At 40.4% G+C, this 24,494-nt stretch overlaps 1 protein-coding gene across 6 annotated transcripts in view; it reads left to right on the forward strand.

Moving 5' to 3' along the window:
• The window catches only part of LOC133611779 (protein unc-79 homolog), a 132,487-nt gene that overhangs the window by 31,264 nt on the left and 76,729 nt on the right, over positions 1-24,494 (forward strand). For all 6 annotated transcript variants that reach the window (XR_009816035.2, XR_009816036.2, XM_061968907.2 and 3 more), the window contains exons 7-16: positions 3,439-3,568; positions 3,677-3,741; positions 4,480-4,568; positions 10,853-10,893; positions 11,082-11,110; positions 13,752-13,981; positions 16,565-16,736; positions 16,857-17,087; positions 20,858-21,048; positions 24,023-24,146. Coding sequence is in view for 4 of the 6 variants with exons in the window: in XM_061968907.2 (XP_061824891.2) it covers positions 3,439-3,568; positions 3,677-3,741; positions 4,480-4,568; positions 10,853-10,893; positions 11,082-11,110; positions 13,752-13,981; positions 16,565-16,736; positions 16,857-17,087; positions 20,858-21,048; positions 24,023-24,146 (1,302 nt within the window). In the remaining 2 variants the exon portion in view is untranslated. The remainder of the gene's footprint in view (positions 1-3,438; positions 3,569-3,676; positions 3,742-4,479; positions 4,569-10,852; positions 10,894-11,081; positions 11,111-13,751; positions 13,982-16,564; positions 16,737-16,856; positions 17,088-20,857; positions 21,049-24,022; positions 24,147-24,494) is intronic.

The following is a 24,494-nucleotide window of genomic DNA, read 5'->3' on the forward strand; positions in this document are numbered from 1 at the left end:
GCACCTAAGGATAGGTTGATTGACAACACTAAATGGGCCCTAGTGTGTGAATGTGAGTGTGAATGTTGTCTGTCTATCTGTGTTGGCCCTGTGATGAGGTGGCGACTTGTCCAGGGTGTACCCCGCCTTCCGCCCGATTGTAGCTGAGATAGGCTCCAGCACCCCCGGCGACCCCAAAAGGGACAAGCGGTAGAAAATAGATGGATGGATGGATTCATTCGCACATTGATTTTTTAGACTCGCCGGGTGCCTGTTTGTTTGCTTGGTGATTCACAAGTCGAGTTGTTGGCTCAAAACTGATGAAGATTTTGGCAAAATGTGGGTAATATGTTTATTTTTGGTTGTTGATTTTTTTTTGACGTACATTACGCCGGTGGGAGCGTTTTAGAAAACCAGCTGGTGACTTAACACTGCATGAATGTAGCGGCAGATCGCATCGAATACAGCCACCAAATTGTACTTTGACGCAAAAAGTTTTATTGTAAGTTTATAAGCGAGAATATGTTTACAACTATATTTAGACATATTATTTTGATTGATTTTGTCTGGAAAACAAATGTCATTGCATGCTTACGTCATTGGTAGCAAAGATGACGCCTCTCCTTTAAATGGGTTATACTTGTATAGCGCTTTTCTACCTTCAAGGTACTCAAAGCGCTTTCACACTTTTTCCACATCAACCCATTCGCACACTGATGGTGGGAGCTGCCATCAGGAGCAAGGGTAAAGTGTCTTGCTCAAGAACAAAACGGACTTGACTAGGATGGCGGAAGCCGGGGATTGAACCAGGAGCCTTCAGGTTGCTGGCACGGCCGTTCTACCAACCACGCAGTAGTTGGCCATACTCTCTCTGTACACGGCTTTGCCACTCGTGGTACGTGGGCGACATCTAGTGGTACGCCAAATAATCACTTGCTTAAAGTACAGTGTTTTATTTTCCTATTTTCAAACACAGTGTTAATGTTCAAACTGTGTGTAATGTTAGAGTGGCCAACAATATTAAATATACTTGCTAAACAAAACCTCTGCCTTGTTTTTAATGAATAGTTAGGCCTACCATGCTACTGTATTTTATAGTTGGTTATTATAGTGGTACTTGGAGAGCCAAGTGTTTTCTGAGGTGGTACTTGGTGAAAAAGTTTAGAACTACTGCCTTATTAAATGAAACTACGGCCTCAGTGTTGTGCTAATTACTGTAGGTATCTAAAGCATTACTAACATTAGCATCACAGCTAGAAATTAATGAAAACAGAAAAATGCAGGTCCCAACTATATATTACATGTTTTGCTACAGTTGTTGTAAAAGTACACGTTTTAGGCATTTCTTATTGTGTTCCATCTTCTAAAATGTTCACTAATGCTAGCATTAAAGTTAGCAATTAAGCTGATACAATAGTTTCAATAATGGATTTTAGGCCTTTAAAAAGACAATTGTGCTTTTTTTAAAGAGAGAATGTGTTGAATTGATACCTCTCAGACATTGAATGGATCAAAATTGAGCATAATCATTATTCAAAGGCCCCTTATTGTGCAAAATTAATGTTTCAATGCTGTCTATCTGTGTTGGCCCTGCGATGAGGTGGCATCTTGTCCAGGGTGTACTTTGCCTTCTGCCCAAGTGCAGCTGGGATAGGCTCCAGCCCCCCCGCCACCCCAAAGGGGACAAGCGGTAGAAAATATATAGATGGATGTGTGATGATCTAACAGTAATATGTGTTCTTAAAGCCTTCTTTATCACCAAACATGAGACAAATCTATTATCTCCTTTCATTGTTATTCTACTTTTAAGAGAAAAAGCGCCTATATGGTTGCTTTTTGTCATTTTTATCATGTCATAAAACCCCCCCGCCTCTGACACGACGGCCTAGCTAAATGCCTCATGTAATGTAATAATCTTGCGTCAGGAAAGTATTCACGGCACTTCACTTTTTTCTGTTATGTTACAGCATTATTCCAAAATGGAATTAATTAATTTTTGTCCTCAAAATTCTGCAGACAATACCCAACAATGACGATGTGAAAAGTTTTTTTTTTTTTTTTTTGCAAATCTATTAAAAAAACAAAAAAACAAAACACATGTACATAAGTATTCACAGTGTTTGCTCAATACAATGTACTAATGTACAATGTACTAATATGAGCCAAAGTACAAGGAAGAAGAACCATGATACACACTCTGAATTTATTGATAATCTTATTTATCGCACCATATGAAACACAACTTACTTCACTGATTATTATTTATTTATTCATTTTTTGATGTTATTACTTATGGAGTATATTGTGAATAAATTGAGAACAGGAAATGAACAAAAGTGTTAGCAACTGCTGTGTAATGGAAAATGGTAGGACTCAATAAGCTCTGCTTCTTCCTACTCCTTTTCGAACATGTTGAAAAGAGAAACTGGAAACTGTGACGTGTCATGTCGTATGCATGCATGTTTGAAATAAACTCAAACTCAAACATTTTGTTGATGCGCCTTTGCCAGCAATTACAGCCTCAAGTTTTTTTTGAATACGATGCTATAATCTTGGCACACCTATCTTTGGGCAGTTTCGCCCATTCCTCTGTGCAGCACCTCTCAAGCTCCATCAGGTTGGATGATGGAAGTGTTGGTTTTCATCCAGGATGTCTCTGTACATTGTTGCATTCATCTTTCCCTCTATCCTGACTAGTCTCCCAGTTCCTGCCGCTGAAAAACTTGCCCACAGCATGATGCTGCCACCACCATGCTTCACTGGAGGGATGGTATTGGCCTGGTGATGAGCGGTGCCTGGTTTCCTCTAAACATGACACCTGGCATTCACGTCAAAGAGTTCAATCTTTGTCTCATCCCACCAGATACTGTTTTTTTTATAGTCTGAGAGTATTTCAGGTGCATTTCGGCAAATTTTGTACTAAGAAATGGCTTCTGTCCGGCCACTATAGCATACAGGCCTGACTGGTGGAATCTTTATTTGAACATTTTTGATAGATTTGCAAACTTAAAAAGAATACAACTTTTCACATTGTCATTATTTGTGGAATTTATTTTCCATTTTGGAATACGTCTTTGAGATAAAATGTGGAAAACGTGAAGTGCTGTGAATACAGATGCACTGTATACATAAAAAGCAAATGAAATGCACAGCAGTATTTTTTGCAGCAACACACTGTCAAACACAGCTCATTCACATTAAAGCTACGTGTTCTCATCAGGGCTTACTGACATCACTTTTAAACTGTCTCGAATTCAACATAAAGCCTTTAGATTTTTAGCACTACACTTCTCAACACTTCACCTTTGCTCCTGATGGATCAAGGTTACCGCCTTGCATGGCGGTTTCCGCCATCATTGTGTGAATGTGTGCCTTTAATTGGAAATATTTGGCGACAGCTTAGTGTGGATTCTTGCTCACTTGTTCAAGGGTCTTTGTTGACATGTGTGCTGTGTGTAGGACCTTCTGTACGTCATATCCTATGGACCATCCCAAGTCAAGCCTCCAGCAGTGCAGATGCTCTTTCATTACTGGCCCAACCTAAAGCCACCTGGAGCCATCAGTGAATACAGAGGGCTGCAGTACACTGGTCAGATATTATTTAGGTGCAGCCTGTCTGCTCTGTGTGTCCCTGAACTAACCAAAGCTCTCCATTTTTCCATCCCTCCTTTGCCCTCTCGTAATGTATTCCTAACAGCTTGGAACCCCATTCACTGTCAACATATTGAGTGCCACAATGCCATCAATAAACCTGCTGTCAAGGTAAAATGAACCGAGACGTCCTTTAAAGTGCATTTCTATTAGTATTGTGTGTGTTTTTCTTATTTTTATTAGCCTTGCTATGCTTTCTTGTTTGCAAGCACACACTTCTCTGGGCCTGCATGTGGCATGCTGCAGATTGTTCGAGCATACACATCAGCGTGTTTGCTTTTGTGAGCCCCACGGTAAATAAATCAGTGCAGATCCAGGCAGCTGTAATGATATCAGCATCTCTGCTTGTACAACCTACCCACCCGCAAACACACACACACACACACACACACACACACACACACACACACACACACACACACACACACACACACACACACACACACACACACACACACACACACACAAACACTCTCTATGTTATTTGCTCGACCTGCCTTCGTGCAGCCGTTTTGAAAAGGGACAAACAGAGTGTGAGCAGAAGTACGGACAGGGGGACATATTTCAATTATCAGGAGCTGTTGGGTGTGAGGGGGGTTGGGCTTAATTGGAAGTGGTGACCCCACATAGCCCTCTGGGATGGCGGTATGGGGAACAGTAATTCACAGAGCGTGATGCCAAGTACAGGTTGCAAGAGAGCAGAGTGCAGCATATGCAGGCAGCCATTCACATCGAGGCGTGCAGAGACCGGGTTTAGTGTTGTAGTATTTCTTTTACTGGCCGACTGTGAGGGACACCGATAAAAAAATAATACAGATTAATCTAACAACACATTTTCTTCTATTGCAGATGTGTATAGATCCCACTCTTTCTGTTGCCCTGGGAGACAAGCCACCTCCTCTTTACATATGCGAGGAGTGCAGCCAGCGAATAGCCGGGTACGCCGCCCTCCTTCTTCCCTTCTCCAATTCTTTCCTTCATTGACTTCACATTCCCAACAAAACCCACTGCCTGTCTTTCATTATTCCATGACATTCATCTTAGTGGGACCTTCTTTTTTTTTTTTTTAAGTAAAAGACCATATAATACGGAAATCTAAACACTTTTTCCTATAAGAAACAATATACATCCAATGTATCTGTTCCAAACAAGCAAACATATTAACAAAAAACACATTTTATAGATAATAATTATAGTTTTACATGCAGAAAACAATGTAAAATACATACAATGATGATGAAATTGATCGCTTTTACCTGTACTAAACACGCACTTTTTAATTTGATCTATCATTCACAATCCTTATGCAAGACGAGAACACACATTGTTTTCTATTTTTATGCATTCTAACTTATAAATAAATGCGATCACAAGTCATTCTACAATGGAGCCTATGGGAGTCACTGTATTCTGCCTTTAAAGCCCTTAAAAAAACATTCAAACACTTCCATTAAGGTTTTATATATACACGGTGTAAGTATATATGTAATGTAATGTAGCATGTCATATTTACGTATTTTGCTCATTTTGAGCATGTGGCGCTGCATTCATTTCAAAAAGGCATCACAACGTTCGTGTTTTCCTTCGACAACATCACTGATTATTCCTCACTGCAGACTTAAAGGCCTACTGAAATGCGATTTTCTTATTTAAACGGGGATAGCAGGTCCATTCTATGTGTCATACTTGATCATTTCGCGATATTGCCATATTTTTGCTGAAAGGATTTAGTAGAGAACATCGACGATAAAGTTCGCAACTTTTGGTCGCTGATAAAAAAGCATTGCCTCTACCGGAAGTAGCAGACGAGTAGCGTGACGTCACAGGTTGTGGAGCTTGTCACCTCTGCACATTGTTTACAATCATGGCCACCAGCAGCAAGAGTGATTCGGACCAAGAAAGCGACGATTTCCCCATTAATTTGAGCGAGGATGAAAGATTCGTGGATGAGGAAAGTGAGAGTGAAGGACTAGAGGGCAGTGGGAGCGATTCAGGGAAGATGCTGTGAGAGGCGGGTGGGACCTGATATTCAGCTGGGAATGACTAAAACAGTAAATAAACACAAGACATATATATACTCTATTAGCCACAACACAACCAGGCTTATATTTAATATGCCACAAATTAATCCCGCATAACAAACACCTCCCCCCTCCCGTCCATATAACCCGCCAATACAACTCAAACACCTGCACAACACACTCAATCCCACAGCCCAAAGTACCGTTCACCTCCCCAAAGTTCATACAGCACATATATTTCCCCAAAGTCCCCAAAGTTACGTACGTGACATGCACATAGCGGCACGCACGTACGGGCAAGCGATCAAATGTTTGGAAGCGTACTCACGGTACCGTGTCTGCGTATCCAACTCAAAGTCCTCCTGGTAAGAGTCTCTGTTGTCCCAGTTCTCCACAGGCCAATAGTAAAGATTGACTGTCATCTTTCGGGAATGTAAACAATGAAACACCGGCCGTGTTTGTGTTGCTGAAGTCGGCCGCAATACACCGCTTCCCACCTACAGCTTTCTTCTTTGCTGTCTCCATTGTTCATTGAACAAATTGGATTCATGGCCACGTCATGGTCTGTCACTGATTAAAATATGAAGGCAACATTTCTTTCATCACTTGCAGTACAATGCAAAAGATCTTGGGTTCGAACCCTGGTCGTAGTTGAAAATTAGTAATGTTTTTAAATTGATGTTTTGATGAAAAAAAAGTGGACTGTTACAAAAACCTGCTGATTATCAAAGATGTTAGATGAATGATAGATGGTTATAGCTCAATTAAAGTTTTTTTTGTTCTGGAAATTCATTGTGTTGCTCAAGGTAATATGATTTATATGGTGCTGGGATACACATGATTTCAACCCTTTAAAGTTCCTCACGGTCAACTAATTTTTTACCTCGGTATTTGTCAAATCCTAGTAACGGCCCTGGAAAATTGATAGATTCCCACTGTAATGATGTAATGATATAATCTTCGGGAAGAAAAAAGGGGATGAACGAAGCGTCTTTTCGGCTCTTTTTCACCATTACCAACTTTTCAGTTTATGGCCACATCCTTTTACTACCCAAGTGAGAGGCCTGATTTATAATCTAGAACAATCTTTCATGAGCGCCGAGGCGAAAAGCAGCTCATGATGTCAGTACAGCAGCATAAGGAAGTTACCTCTCGCTGATCAATATAGGGCCTTAACGTTAGCGCTTATAATAACACTCTCGCTTATACTTGGTTAGTATTCAGATCATGAGATGTAAATGGAGTATTGTTGGCACATTTTGGATGGTTATTTATTGGATTCTGTGGTCGAAATAAACACAGTAGATGCAATGACTTCATGGCTCGCATTGGCTCTATTGTAAGCAGAATTTTATTTACGTTTATTTACGACTTAGAATGCATTAAAAAAAGATATACTGTATGTGTTCTTGTCTCTCATAAGAATTGTTAATTATAGACAAAATTCCCGCTCAAAATGTAGTTCTTCTTCAGTGGGTGGAGAGCATACTTGCCAACCCTCCCGGATTTTCCGGGAGACCTCCGAAATTCAGCGCCTCTCCCGAAAACCTCCCGGGACAAATTATCTCCCGAAAATCTCCCGAAATTCAGGCGGACTCAGGTCCATGCGGACACACTTTCCCACAATATAAACGGCGTGCCTGCCCAATGACGTTATAACTGTAGAATGATCAAGGGCGAGTTCTTGGTTTCTTATGTGGGTTTATTGTTAGGCAGTTTCATTAACGTCCTCCCAGCGCGGTAACAACACACAACAACATCAGTCACATTTTCGTCTACCGTAAAGCAGTTCGTCTGCCGTAAACAGCAATGTTGTGACACTCTTAAACAAGTCAATACTGCCATCTAGTGCATTTGATGAAAGCACTTTTGTGTGTGCCACACAGCAATGCATCATCAGAGAGATTGTTCAGCATGGTTAGAAAAATAGTGACAGAGAATAGAACAAGGATGGACAATTCAACCCATAACCCAACAAGTATATGTGTAAATAAATGAAGTATATATATATATATATATATATATATATATATATATATATATATATATATATATAAAATAAAATAAATATATATTTATAGCTAGAATTCACTGAAAGTCACGTATTTCTTATATATCTATATATCTATATATATATCTATATATATATCTATATATATATATAGATATATATATGAAATACTTGACTCGGTGAATTCTAGCAGTAAATATACTCCTCCCCTCTTAGCCACGCCCCCAACCACGCCGCCCCCCCAACCCCCCCCCCCCGAAATCGGAGGTCTCAAGGTTGGCAAGTATGGTGGACAGGGAGGTGGAGAGCCTCGCGGACACAACCTTTGTACTTTACTATGAGTTCTCTATTGAAATCAATATTGTTTCTCATCTATTTTATTAAATTGCCGGTACTCACAACTTTCTTGGCTCCTTGGTGAATTATTTTGTAGCTGTACTCAATAAACAAAGTACAGAGACTGAGGGCCTAATCTAATAAAGGTTTGCTTGCACTAAAACACGTGCAAATTTGATTGCACATGCAAAGCTGATCTTCTAAGCTTGTGCGCAGAAGATTGCATCTCTGATCTGAGCAAAATAGAGAGTGCAATCCATGTAGTTTGTCTGTCTTTATGCAGAATATACAAACCTCGTTTCCATATGAGTTGGGAAATTGTGTTAGATGTAAATATAAACGGAATACAATAATTTGCAAATCATTTTCAACCCATATTCAATTGAATGCAATACAAAGACAAGATATTTGATGTTCAAACTCATAAACTTTATTTCTTTTTTGCAAATAATAATTAACTTAGAATTTCATGGCTGCAACACATGCCAAAGTAGTTGGGAAAGGGCATGTTCACCACTGTGTTACATGGCCTTTCCTTTCAACAACACTCAGTAAACGTTTGGGAACTGAGGAGACACATTTTTGAAGCTTCTCAGGTGGAATTCTTTCCCATTCTTGCTTGATGTACAGCTTAAGTTGTTCAACAGTCCGGGGGTCTCCTTTGTGGTATTTTTGGCTTCATAATGCGCCACACATTTTCAATGGGAGATAGGTCTGGACTACAGGTAGGCCAGTCTAGTACCCGCACTTTTTTACTATGAAGCCACGTTAATGTAACACGTGGCTTGGCATTGTCTTGCTGAAATAAGCAGGGGCGTCCATGGTAACGTTGCTTGGATGGCAACATATGTTTCTCCAAAACCTGTATGTACCTTTCAGCATTAATGGTGCCTTCACAGATGTGTAAGTTACCATGTCTTGGGCACTAATACACCCCCATACCATCACAGATGCTGGCTTTTCAAATTTGCGCCTATAACAATCCGGATGACTCTTTTCCTCATTGGTCCGGAGGACACAACGTCCACAGTTTTCAAAAACAATTTGAAATGTGGACTCGTCAGACCACAGAACACTTTTCCACTTTGTATCAGTCCATCTTAGATGAGCTCAGGCCCAGCGAAGCCGACGGCGTTTCCGGGTGTTGTTGATAAACGGTTTTCGCCTTGCATAGGAGAGTTTTAACTTGCACTTACAGATGTAGCGACCAACTGTAGTTACTGACAGTGGGTTTCTGAAGTGTTCCTGAGCCCATGTGGTGATATCCTTTACACACTGATGTCGCTTGTTGATGCAGTACAGCCTGAGGGATCGAAGGTCACGGGCTTAGCTGCTCATGTGCAGTGATTTCTCCAGATTCTCTGAACCCTTTGATGATATTACGGACCGTAGATGGTGAAATCCCTAAATTCCTTGCAATAGCTGGTTGAGAAAGGTTTTTCTTAAACTGTTCAACAATTTGCTCACGCATTTGTTGACAAAGTGGTGACCCTCGCCCCATCCTTGTTTGTGAATGACTGAGCATTTCATGGAATCTACTTTTATACCCAATCATGGCACCCACCTGTTCCCAATTTGCCTGTTCACCTGTGGGATGTTCCAAATAAGTGTTTGATGAGCATTCGTCAACTTTATCAGTATTTATTGCCACCTTTCCCAACTTATTTGTCACGTGTTGCTGGCATCAAATTCTAAAGTTAATAATTATTTGCAAAGAAAAAAAAAAAGTTTATCAGTTTGAACATCAAAAATCTTGTCTTTGTAGCATATTCAACTGAATATGGGTTGAAAATGATTTGCAAATCTTTGTATTCCGTTTATATGTACATTTAACACAATTTCCCAACTCATATGGAAACGGGGTTTGTAAGATGACTACCAGAACACTCCCAAAATTGGGAGGAAGAAATGCAAATATAATCATTTAGCACACGCAATGTGATTTATCAAAACGAAAGACCAAGACTAAGACTCTGCGGCTGCTGCTTTGTGTCCATATTTAGCACGTCTGGAATGTTCATGCAAACTGGCACAGTTACGCACAAATGGATGTGGGAAAGGTGGCGATCTCACTGCAAAGATAGATGATTGAATGAGAGAATAGTCTGCCCATCATATTTTTTCCTCAGAAATAAAAATATTGGGCATATCGTCTATTCAGCAATTAACATTTTTAGTTTTATAGCTGCTGGATAATGTAATGGCCTGATTAAAACAAGTTCAATTGATTCATTTTGGTGTCTGCTGGCATTTTTTGTTAATAGTGTTGGTTTTTCACATAGGAAATAGATTATTAGAATATATGAAAAAACACATTGCAATATGTATTTTTTTACATCTAATCATTCCAAACGAAGCATCACAACACCACATCACCTTTCAGAGTGCACCTTCAGAGTGCTAAAAGTGCGCGCTGTTGTCTACTTTTTACAGATTGCGCTGCAATACAGCCAAGTAAAGGTGGTACATATATTTGTGTAAATGAATGTCTCCATAGTGATGGCCAGTGTAAACACACAAACCTCTTTAAAATAGTTTCAATTTAAATAGGGTGGTTTGCACCACTTTTCATTTGTTACCAATTAATCATGTATTTACACAGTCGTAGAAAATCTCCTGCAAGACGCCCAAAAATTGTAAACTCCATTTTGTAGCTTGCACAAGCTATTTTGAATCTTAATCCGGCCCTGAGTTACTAATGGTGGGATTTTTTGTTTGTGCACTCACATCAGGGAAAGGACATGCTTGCAAACGAATCAGTCCTACAACAAATCATATAAAAACCGAAGTACCGCTGTACATGGATGATGAATGTTGCTAGTAACTAAAACATTGTTTTTACATGTCTTTTCAGAGACCACGCTGAATGGCTTGTTGACGTGCTTTTGCCTCAAGGTGTGTATTCACACACAAAACAGGGTTTGGAGTTCATATGAATATATTGTTCAACATGCTGCATGGAACCCTTCTATACAAAAATACCTTTCCTATTTATGAATTGAAAGTGTCTTACATAAGCTGAATGTAATGTATTTTTCTTATTCATGATGAAAATGTAACACTTTTCTTTATTTGCCTTGCAGCTGAAATATCAGCCATTTGCCAAAAGAAGGTAACATGATTTAGATTATGTAGGGGTCTTTTAGGTGCCATTGAGGTACCCCACTCACCCGTTAAGCCCATTTATTGCTTTACAGTCCCATATTATTGTATTTCTACGTATCACACATCCCTCATTATTGTATTTGAAGCATATAATATAGCCTGGATGTCGGGATTTAGACAGTTTAAAAGGGCTTTATAGTTCATGATTATGAATGTATAATACAGTAATAGTAATTTGTCCACACTTTTTTCCAGCATTCTTCGATATACACTTTATCCACTTTCTACATTTAAACTTTTGTCCAAAGTATTCAATTCCGCATATCATATAAAACAACGTAACAATTAGTGCTGTCAAGCGATTAAAAAAATGAGCGATTAATTTATTATGAACTTTTATCATCATTACTATTGAACGATATACAGTATAACCAAAAAAGTGGCTTTCTAAAGTCGTTTCTTTTTTTGAGCAAACATTCCGTCCTGCATGGTGCTATGACACACACGTGCGATTAAAACTCATTCTACTCCATAAAGATGCTCTGTTTTTGAACATGATGTGCACATAAATGTTCATATACAATATCACTATATTGATGCACATGATTGATTGATTGATTGATTGAGATTTTTATTAATAGATTGTACAGTTCAGTACATCCATCCATCCATTTTCTACCGCTTATTCCCTTTGGGGTCGCAGGGGGCGCTGGAGCCTATCTCAGCTACAATCGGGCGGAAGGCGGGGTACACCCTGGACAAGTCGCCACCTCATCGCAGGGCCAACACAGATAGACAGACAACATTCACACTCACATCCACACACTAGGGCCAATTTAGTGTTGCCAATCAACCTATCCCCAGGTGCATGTCTTTAAAAGTGGGAGGAAGCCGGAGTACCCGGAGGGAACCCACGAAGTACAGAATATGTACTTCACTGGCAGCACGGTGGAAGAGGGGTTAGTGCATCTGCCTCACAATACGAAGGTCCCGAGTAGTCTTGGGTTCAATCCCGGGCTCGGGATCTTTCTGTGTGGAGTTTGCATGTCCTCCCCGTGACTTGGTAGGATATGTACAGCGAGCAGTGAACATAGTGAGCTCAGAAAGCATGAGAACAACTATATACATTTGATTATTTACATTTGATTATTTACAATCCGGGGAGGTGGGATGTGGTGGGGGGATGGTGTTAGTTTAGGGTTTAGAAGGAGAGTAGAGATGCACTTTCTTTTACACCTGTTGGGAGTGCATTCCATATTGATGTGGCATAGAAGGAGAATGAGTTAAGACCTTTGTTAGATCGGAATCTGGGTTTAACGTGGTTTGTGGAGCTCCCCCTGGTGTTGTGGTTATGGCGGTCATTTACGTTATGGAAGTAGTTTGACATGTACTTCGGTATCAGGGAGGTGTAGCGTATTTTATAGACTAGGCTCAGTGCAAGTTGTTTTACTTTGTCCTCCACCCTGAGTGTGAATGTTGTCTGTCTATCTGTGTTGGCCCTGTGATGAGGTGGCGACTTCTCCAGGGTGTACCCCGCCTTCCGCCCGATTGTAGCTGAGATAGGCTCCAGCATCCCCTGCGAACCCGAAGGGAATAAGCGGTAGAAAATGGATGGATGGAGGCTCTGGGAACACATTACTGTTATCACATTAAAATGTCTATTTTAAATAATGGGGGCCGTTACAGGAAATTCTTATTATTAGACCTGCAAATTACAGAAGAAAGCGAAACAAGATGTGTTAATGTAACAAATACAACCTAGTGTGGCGATGTGTTTGTGTAGACCTCACTCCCCGGTGCCTTTAGAGCTGCACTGGACAATGCGATGACAGCCTGTGGCTTTTAGCTCAATGGCTAGCCCTGCTGGACTTAACTCTCACTCAGTGGTCGCTGGTTTGTGTGCAGGGCTGGACTGTGCAAGATATTGATCACAAAACAAACATCCTATCATAAGTCATGGATGAGAGTCCCATGCAATAATGTGTTTCTACAGGGAGACACCTGCAATACTGCTTGTCAGGTGATCTGCGGGATTCCCATCAAGCCGAGCAACCTCTCTGTGTTGTCAGGGGAAACAGGCAGGCCCTCATCCTGGTTTGTCCAGCAGATTAAATCCACATCCTCTGTTGCCTTTGCAGCAGGCTTTGTTCCACTCATCCCAAAAAGCCCTTTCAACTCCCACCTGGATTTTACACCGGAGCTTTCATTATTAATTGAGTCATCTTTCCTTCCGCTGTGAAGCCATGGCGTGTCACGCTGGCCATCCGGAACACAGCGTCTCTTTAAAAAATACAGTGAACATGTAGAAATATAGGATCGGGCTTGCAGCAGTGCTGAAAGATGGATGATTGAATGAGAGGAGTGCAAATATGTTAATTTGATAGGGAGCGCTGCATCCTCTGATGGCACAAGATTAGAGGCTGATCAAATTAGGATGATTCCCTCGTGCCACGCTTTTTATTTTTAGAAACCTGAGACTCTGTGGAGATGTGGAAATACATTTCTTTAAATCAAAGCACATGTCAGTCAACACGATGTACAGTATATTAAAAGGTTGAGGATCTCTGAGACTTTGAAAGAAGCTTGTCATGAATGTAACATAGTTGACTTAGAAATGTGGCCGTGTCCTTGGCCCTCTTTCTTCTCAGAACTGTAGCTCCCACGTCAGAAGGGCTGTGGTCACCTGCTTCTCGGCTGGTTGCTGTGGGCGCCATGGCAACCGGCCTGTCCGCTACTGCAAGCGTTGCCATGTCAACCACCACAGCAGCGAGGTGGGGGCTGCTGCGGAGACCCATCTGTACCAGACTTCTCCACCTCCGATCAACACGCGGGAGTGCGGGGCAGAGGAGCTCGTATGCACTGTGGAAGCTGTCATAAGGTGCATTCACATATCTGTCATGGTGTTGATTCTTTTTAGGTAGTTTAGTCTGAAAATACTACAAACCCCGTTTCCATATGAGCTGGGATATTGTGTTATATGTAAATATAAACGGAATACAATGATTTGCAAATCATTTTCAACCCATATTCAATTGAATATACTATAAAGACAACATATTTGATGTTCAAACTGATAAACATTTTTTTTTGTTGCAAATAATCATTAACTTTAGAATTTGATGCCAGCAACACGTGACAAATTAGTTGGGAAAGGTGACAATAAATACTGATAAAGTTGAGGAATGCTCATCAAACACTTATTCGGAACATCCCACAGGTGAACAGGCAAATTGGGAACAGGTGGGTGCCATGATTGGGTATAAAAGTAGATACCATGAAATGCTCAGTCATTCACAAACAAGGATGTTTGTGAACAAATGCGTGAGCAAATTGTTGAACAGTTTAAGAAAAACCTTTCTCATCCAGCTATTGCAAGGAATTTAGGGATTTCACCATCTACGGTCCGTAATATTATCAAAGGGTTCAGAGAATCTGGAGAAATCACTGCACGTAAGCAGCTAAACCCATTGATCTTTGATCCCTCAGGCTGTACTGCATCAACAAGCGACATCAGTGTGTAAAGGATATCACCACATGGGCTCAGGAACACTTCAGAAACCCACTGTCAGTAACTACAGTTGGTCGCTACATCTGTAAGTGCAAGTTAAAACTCTTCTATGCGAGGCGAAAACCGTTTATCAACAACACCCAGAAACGCCGTCGGCTTCGCTGGGCCTGAGCTCATCTAAGATGGACTGATACAAAGTGGAAAAGTGTTCTGTGGTCTGACGAGTCCACATTTCAAATCGGACCAAAGAGGAAAAGAACCATCCGGATTGTTATAGGCGCAAAGTTGAAAAGCCAGCATCTGTGATGGTATGGAGGTGTATTAGTGCCCAAGACATGGGTAACTTACACATCTGTGAAGGCGCCATTAATGCTGAAAGGTACATACAGGTTTTGGAGCAACATATGTTGCCATCCAAGCAACGTTACCATGGACGCCCCTGCTTATTTCAGCAAGACAATGCCAAGCCACGTGTTACATCAACGTGGCTTCATAGTAAAAGAGTGCGGGTACTAGACTGGCCTGCCTGTAGTCCAGACCTGTCTCCTATTGAAAATGTGTGGCGCATTATGAAGCCTAAAATACCACAACGGAGACCCCCGGACTCTTGAACAACATAAGCTGTACATCAAGCAAGAATGGGAAAGAATTCCACCTGAGAAGCTTCAAAAATGTGTCTCCTCAGTTCCCAAACGTTTACTGAGTGTTGTTGAAAGGAAAGACCATGTAACACAGTGGTGAACATGCCCTTTCCCAACTACTTTGGCACGTGTTGCAGCCATGAAATTCTAAGTTAATTATTATTTGCAAAAAAAAAATAAAGTTAATGAGTTTGAACATCAAATATCTTGTCTTTGTAGTGCATTCAATTGAATATGGGTTGAAAAGGATTTGCAAATCATTGTATTCCGTATATATTTACATCTAACACAATTTCCCAACTCATATGGAAACGGGGTTTGTATTTATGACTGTCCTAGGGTGCACTTTTGACCCAAACACCTCCACCATCTGATGCGAATTCAGTACAATGACTTTACCAACATGACAATGCTTTGAGTTTATAAATGTGCTTTTCAGTCATGTAGAACTACAGCGCCTCGTAAAATGTGCTCTACAGAGATGGATGATCACATTACAATCCTTATGGATTATTTTCATTACTTTTCAGTATTTGATATCTCGTTGTGATTATTTGTAATGGCAATTGTTGGCGTGACCTTAGGATGCAGAGATGGTAGGCAAAGTGCAGTTAAGAAGGTTCTTCAAATATGGACCAGACAGGCGAAAAACCAAATGACAGACCATGAGCATTATTCAACGAACTACAAATCCTCCTGATTACTGAGTCCCCTGATCACTAATCAAGAGCAGGTCTGAAAAACAGCTCTCGGAAAGTCACTGCAAAACAAGACCAAAACAGGAAGTGGAACAAACATAAGAGTGTAAGAGTAAGAGTCCAAAAACAGATTGTGACATTGTTAATTGTATTTAAATTTAGCCATTTACATTAAACTAAATTGATATAAGGCAAAACAAAACAAATATCAAATATAACAAAATGTAAAAAAACTAAATACAGATAAAATTATGTATTTTGTTATCAAAAGTACATATTTTTAACTAAATTATTTTCATTTGGTATTAATTTATTTTTATTTGCAAAATCTTATTTTCTTGCCTGCTAACAGCGTACTTTTATGATTGTGTGCGTAGTTGTATATCACCGCACAATTTGGGAGATATTTCGGTCATCTGATTTAGAGTAGTTAGGGCAAAATATTTGAAACAGCTCCAAGTATCATTTAGCACTTTTACACCACTGCAAACTCCAACCTTAATAGCAAACACATGCTAAATTGGATCTCATTAGATTGTTTACCTAGTCTCCCTAATGGTGAGTGTATTGTGTACCTGGAGCATATCTTTTATTAACCCGTTTTATCTCTCCAGTCTGCTCAAGGAGGCGGAAATTCATGCTGAACAACGCGAGTTTGAGCTGAACAGACGTCGTCAGATGGGATTGTCCTCCTCTCACCACTCTCTGGACAACATAGAGTTTGATAACAAGGAGGATGACCAGCACGACCAGCGCCTCCTCAGTCAGTTTGGCATCTGGTTTCTGGTGTGTACTGAAGCCCTGCTGCCATGTCTGTCAACACCATGAGATAAGGATATGGACGTCACATGACCATCTTATCAGGGCTATATGGCTTATTACTCTGCTTCTCTGAACTTGACTCAGGTGAGCCTGTGTACCCCCAATGAGAACACGCCAACGGAGAGTCTGGCCCGGCTGGTCAGTATGGTCTTCCAGTGGTTTCACTCCACCGCCTACATGATGGATGACGAGGTCGGAAGTCTGGTGGAGAAGCTGAAGCCCCAGTTTGTTACCAAGTGGTTGAAGACGGTGTGCGAAGTGCGCTTTGACGTGATGGTCATGTGTCTTCTGCCCAAGCCTGTCGAGTTTGCCAGGGTAAGGTCTCCCCTAATTGGGCATGTATACACAAATTAGGGAACTGGGAACTGAACTTTTTTTTTAAAATTTTGCCTGTCATTCACAATCCTTATGTGGGACGAAAACACGTTTTTCTCTTTTTTTCAAAATCGTAATTAAACATAGCAAGAGGTGGCTAACAATGCAGGTAATGGGGAATCGAGTTATTCCGCCTATAAAGCGTTCTAAAAAACATATAAAACCTCCATTAATGTTTTATATACATGCTATAAGTATATATGTAATGTAGTAACAGGCACTTTTCATAATACAATACAATATTTTTTCGTTTCAAGCATTGCCGGAAGGTTTTGGTGACACATTGATTTCACAGAGCGCGTCAAAACATTTGCTATTTTGCTTCAAAAGCTTACTAATCATGGCAGACTTCATGAGAGCCGACAATAACTACTTTGGAACAATTGATGATCCAGAAACTTCCATTTTTAAGCCTGAATATAAGGAGGATGAGCTACAAGGTTAAGATGCTGAGCGATAAGCAGCTCTAGTGAAACACTAAGCATCAGGTATACTGTATACTGTATATACTGTAATATTGTACATGTGTTGTATATAGTGCATATTGTATATATTGTATATATGTTATAGACACAATATAATATATCGGTATATATATTATTCTGTACACATATTATGTATATATTCGTATATATGTTAGATTTTTTATCGCTATATTAGCCTATTTATCTGCGATGAGGTGGCGACTTGTCCAGGGTGTACCCCGCCTTCCGCCCGATTGTAGCTGAGATAGGCTCCAGCGCCCCACGCGACCCCAAATGGAATAAGCGGTAGAAAATGGATGGATGGGTAGCCTATTTATACCTGCATTGTCCTTTCCATCCTTACACTTTCCATCATTGTAACTGAGCTACTGTGTTGAACAATTTCCCTTGTGGATCATTAAAGTTTGTCTAAGTCTAAGTCTAAGGTAGCACTATGGCTAAGTGCTAAACAAGAAATACAAACGAGGAACATAATAAAACAATCACTTAGATCTTAGGACAGGGGTCCTTAACCCAAAATGTTAAAAAAATCCATATTGGACCAAAAATACAAAAAAATATGTGTCTGGAGCCGCAAAAAAATCAAAAGCCTTAAATAGGTCTTATAATGAAGGCAAAAGTTAAAGTTTAAAAAGTTAAAGTATCAATGATAGTCACACACACACTAGGTGTGGTGAAATTCGTCCTCTGCATTTGACCCATCCCCTTGTTCACCCCCTGGGAGGTGAGGGGAGCAGTGGGCAGCAGCGGTGCCGCGCCTGGGAATCATTTTTGGTGATTTAACCCCCAATTCCAACCCTTGATGCTGAGTGCCAAGCAGGGAGGTAATGGGTCCCATTTTTATAGTCTTTGGTATGACTCGGCCGGGGTTTGAACTCACAACCTACCAATCTCAGGGCGGACACTCTAACCACTAGGCCACAAAATATAATATAAATGTCTACATTAGCTATATTAGCCTACTATCAACATGACTACGTGTCGCAGGCTGACGCAAATTTTCGTTGACAGAAATGTTGAACTTTTATATTTATTCTACACATTTTTACAACATTGGAAAACATTAGTAAAACTGAGGTTTCTAGGAGTTAGAGATAACTCCTGGAAATTACTGGCTTAGAATGGCCAAGAGTGTCTCCAAGTTAAAGGAAACGGCAGGCTGTCTTCTTCTAATTGATTTATTATAATCTTTGCAAGCTGGGTAATGTTTGCTGTGGTCTGGAACAACATGGCACACAAACAACGGGGCGTTATAGCTCGGTTGGTAGAGCGGCCGGGCCAGCAACTTGAGGGTTTCAGGTTCGATCCCCGCTTCCGCCATCCTAGTCACTGCCGTTGTGTCCTTGGGCAAGACACTTTACCCACCTGCTCCCAGTGCCACCCACACTGGTTTAAATGTAACTTAGATATTGGGTTTCACTTGTAAAGCGCTTTGAGTCACTAGAGAAAAAGCACTATATAAATATAATTCACTTCACTTCACAACTATCAAAAATGCAGCCACTATTACATACAGATAATGTGTCATGAGACATGCAAATACAGAGATTACATAAGTAAAATAAATTAAATGAGCTGAAATATACCTACTAACGATGCATAACGATGCAATATGTACATACAGCTAGCCTAAATAGCATGTTAGCATCGATTAGCTTGCAGTCATGCGCTGATTAAATATGCCTGATTAGCACTCCACACAAGTCAATGACATCAACAAATCTCACGTTTGTGCATTCACGCACAGCATAAAACGTTTGGTGGAAAAAATTAGTGAAAGAAGGAGTGGCATGAAACACGTCTTTCTGTGACAGCGTCCGAGAAAGTTATACATGTAAAAAAACTGTTGCGTCAAAGTCCACACAACTACGGTGGGTTCAAAGACCGCCGAAATTAGTAGGTCAAAACGACGCGTGCCAATACTCTCATTAGTGAAGCATAAACACAAACATATTGAACAGTGGGCTTTCTAAAAATTAGGACGGTTTGTGTCATGACATTCTGACACCATATTAAAACAAAAATATATATATTTTCCCCCCACCTTTTTCCATTTTTATACATTTTTAAAAATGCTCCAGGGAGCCACTAGGGCGACCCCCGCCTTAGGGCCTGATCGTCTGAAATCCAAATACCACGCGCTAACCAGCATGTACAAACTATAAAATTGTGTGCACTATTAGTGAGCATGTTGCCTGTGATCTATTAAGACTGCTTGTACAATTGATAACTGCAGTCCTGCAGTGCAATTACTATGGAACCCACTTTTTTAACGTGTTGAAGATACACTCATGGAAGACGCTGGCACTAACAGCAAACCTGTCCCAGGTGCAAGAACATGCATATTGCAAGAAGTTATTTTTCATTTATAAATGAAAAAACAAATGTATTTAAAAAAAGCCAGCAACAAATAGAAAAGTGCATCAATATAATTAGTTTTAATCAGCCCCATGAGTAATAGCAGCTAAAAAGTGATATGGCTGAATAGACAATACATCTAATATTTTAATTTTTGACAGTCCATACATTGAGAGTTCAGACATGAAAACAGATATCTCCATTTTCCTTGTTTTGAGTTAATCAATGTTTTTGTGAAGCTTTTTGTGAAAACAGCCATCCTGCTAAGGTAGGTTGCAATTGAATTGTTTCTAACAATCAAATTTATAGTCTCAATCTCAAAAAGGCACATTTATTATTTTGTACACATTTTGCAGCAAAGACAAACAACTCCAAACAACATTTCTTGGCAAAAACAGACTGATCACAGGATCAGTATGGTGCCAGCCTGGTCCTGAAAATGTGTAAACAGGGGAATGCTTATTCCATTACTATGATGAATGAATTTCATCCAAACACCTTTTTTGGGTGATCCCTGGACAGGGGTCACTGGGGTTTGCATTGACCGCCGCATCATGACATCACTATATTGACAGCTGCATCACAAGACAACAACAGCAGAGTAAAGACACAATTCAGTTCGTCATTTGAGAGAGTACATTATGTGCACAGGAAATTGACAGGATTTTTCCAACTGCACTGTGTCGACCTTTCTTGCTCTCAGGGACCGCACAGATTTAGCAGGACAGCGTCTATTTTTGCGGCCAGCAGGCGAGGGCACCTCACGTTCACTGATTTCATCAATATAAATAAACATTGATTGATTGATTGATTGAAAGTTACCTATCATTGATGATTTAATTTAGTTACAATCACATATTTGTTCAGGTTGGAGGTTTTTGGGACAAGTCCTGTAGCACAGTGACACAGCTGAAGGAGGGTCTGAACCGCATCCTGTGTTTGATCCCTTACAACGTCATCAGCCAACCACTATGGGAGTGCTTCATGCCGGAGTGGTTGGAGGCCATCCGCACAGAGGTGCCCGACCACCAACTTAAAGAGTTCCGGGAAGTCCTCAGGTACACATCCGACCATCATTCAAGTACTTAAGTACATATTTGAGTAAGAAATTAGAGCTTTGTTTTATAGTAGATCATTTTGATCCAAGACAGTATTGTCCCAGGTTTGTCAAACCCCTTCAGCTGAAGTGGGCTAGTGCATACATTAGCTTTACAAGAAACAAGTTATGTCAGAATGTGAAACAGCCGGCAAAGTTAAAAAGTGTAAGTTTCAGATAGTATATTGTATACTGTATGGGCCTGATCTATTAAGATCCAAATACCAAGCGCTAAACAGCATGTGCAAATTACAAAATTACTCTGTGTACTTTTGGTGGGCGTGTTGCACGTGATCTACTAAGACTGCATGTAAAATTGATAACAAGTGCAAAAGTGGTGCAGATTGCCTTATTTAAATGAGGATTTTGCGTGTACAACCGGCTGTGCCCAAAGAGACACTCATTTACTGCACATTCATGGTATCAAGCGCCCAACCGTGTTGTTTTACTGTGTTGTGAAACATGCAGCAGACATATTCCACATTTTCTGGGCATTCTAGAGGCAGACCTGCAGGGCATTCACTATGGAACTCACTTTTTACTGCAATGAAAGCACTGGCACTTACACTTGCGAGCGTGCGCTGGAATGTTTCAGACGCAAGAAATCGCATATTGCAGGAAGTTTATTTCATTTAAAAAAACGCCTGTATTGACAACAAAACACAACAATTTAATTGATTTTAATCAGCCCCTAAATCATTCAGCAGCTATCTACATTTGAACATGATAATGCTGAATTATCGATATGTCTAATATTTTTATTTTTGACAGTCCAAATATGTTGACAGCTATTTCTGCACAACTGCTAGTTTGCACACACGTTTAAGATGTGCTAAATAAGGATGCAAAATAGCTCCCACAGTACAGTTTTAGACCTGATAAATCACACTGTGTGTGCTGAATAATTATATTTGCATTTTCTCCTCCCAGTATTGCATATACATTCAGTATTGCTAAATGGATTGCGGTCCTTATTTTGCTCTTTTAAAGTACCAGTAGAATGGGAAAACAAGTTGCCTCTATATTGAAGCTATTATCACATGTATATGATTTATGACACCAAAAGACTTGCAACGTTTTCTAGTAAACAGATATGATCAAAATAGTATCAATTTCACAGAGATTCTCGAGCCATTTCTTAGAGTTAATGAGCAAGCCAGTCACGTGGGCCGTGACATAGCGTTAGGAACCACAGATCTCTTCCCCATCAACAATGCTCATCAAGCAGACTTTGTGAGAGCCTTATATTTTTGAGCCTGAACACAAGGAAGATGAGCAATAAGTTTCAGAAGCCGAGCTTTATTGCTTTATTGTAAAACTATAGCATCCGCAGCATTGCTAGGAGTTATACATACAAACTAACCATACTACATGATAATAAAACAAACAATTACTGTACAATTTCCACTCCTGCTGAGATGCCGACCGACACGACGCTCACATAATTCCGTTTAGATGAAGATTCAATCGCAATCCTCAAGAAGGGTTAAAAAAAAGCAGCTGCAGTGAGCGTCTTTTTGTGTCTTTTTCGCCATCTCGGGGGTCGACCAGCCTGTCAGACTATGGCCATATGTGTCTACTACCAGGTGAGAGATGCATGAATTATAATGTAGAATTTACTTTTAGCAAGTTTGAGACAAAGCAGAAGCAGCCGCCGGCTCAATGTGTTCAACAATAGCAGCATTAGCTCACTGCTATGAAATAGCTAAACTAGGCCGTCTGTGTTAGCACTAATAATAATAATATCACTCATATTTGGTTAATTTTCATGTGATGACATGTAAATTAGAGGGCTTTATTTGCGCAATACAGGACCCTCGATCCATTGGCTCAATTCTCAGTAATTTATTTACGATTTCGAATGCATAAAAAAAGCCTAATATATGGTATGTGTTTTTGTCTTACATAAGGATTGTGACTGATAGACAGCGCATCTCATTCCAATTTTTGCGTATTTCCAGTGTGACTGATCTGATGATATGGTCAGAGTGCAAAAGCATTCTTCTCGTGACGTCATCCGACTCCGAAACTACGGAAGTTGCAGACAACATTCGGAGCGGAATATTCAAAATGGCCGACTGAATTTGTGTCATTTTGTGATGTTTCAATGGTATTTTGATATACTTTGCGGATTGTAAATACAATTGCATATGGTTTAATGTATACAATGAAACACAATCCAGCATGTGAAGTCAACTTGTTCTTCCATTACCCTGGTACTTTAAGAGACACAATCCCTTGCGCACCAGCTTAGCAGATCAGTTTTGTGTGCAATATCAAGTTTGCACGTGTTTTAGTACCTGCAAACCTTTGGTAGATCAGACCCTATGTTTTTAAGGTCCAATCCAGGGGTCGGCAACCTTTACCATCAAAAGATAGATTTTTTCTCCTCTTCAACTAAAAAAAAAAGCCTGAAGCTCCAAAACAAAACACAAAGTTAGATTTGTATTTTTTTTATTTTACAGGCAAACTAATACGTCCATGCAAAATTTAACTCTTGAGTCTAACACTCATGTATTTCTCTTGAACAAACGTCTCTCCATGCACTGCACACAAACACTTCACTCCCCTTTATTTGCCTTACTTGCGCCCGTCCAGTCACCTACCAGGACATGTTCACTGCCTCACAGACAGTGGGGAATGATAAGAACTATTTAAAAAAATATGCATTTCCAACTTTTTCCGCATTTTGTCATAGATAACAGTGTGGTTCTGCAAGGCAATGCTCCTCAACATTCCCATTTAACCCCTTATTTTTAAACACATTTACCATTTTGAAAATTATGTTAGTCCATTCTGTTGACATATGCCCAACTGCCTTCCTTCTGCAAACTTGACTTTATTCCCATTCGAGTTCTGTGCTGTTATGCGATCAACCATTTCATGGATGTGCAGTAGTATTGCATAATTAACATCATTCTCCTCTGTTAATGCAGCAAGATGTTTGACATTGAGCTGTGCCCCCTTCCCTTCTCCATGGAAGAAATGTTTGGCTTCATCAGTTGCAGATTCTCTGGCTACCCAGCATCTGTGCAAGAGCAGGCTTTGCTCTGGTTGCATGTAAGCGCAGACACACACGCATGCATGCACACAGACACACACACACACACACACACACACACACACACACACACACACACACACACACACACACACACACACACACACGCACCCACCCACACACACACACACACACACACACACACACACACACACACACACACACACACACACACACACACGCACACACACACACACACACACACACACACACACACACACACACACACACACGTGCGCGCGCGCGCACACACACACGCACGCACACACTTCCCCATGACCATCCTGTGGTTCTGTCCACAGTGCGTGTGAATTGAACAGGTTGTCGCAGAGTGTCAAGTCTGGGCA

Source organism: Nerophis lumbriciformis, linkage group LG08 (genome assembly GCF_033978685.3).
Source record: "Nerophis lumbriciformis linkage group LG08, RoL_Nlum_v2.1, whole genome shotgun sequence".
NCBI lineage: Eukaryota > Metazoa > Chordata > Actinopteri > Syngnathiformes > Syngnathidae > Nerophis > Nerophis lumbriciformis.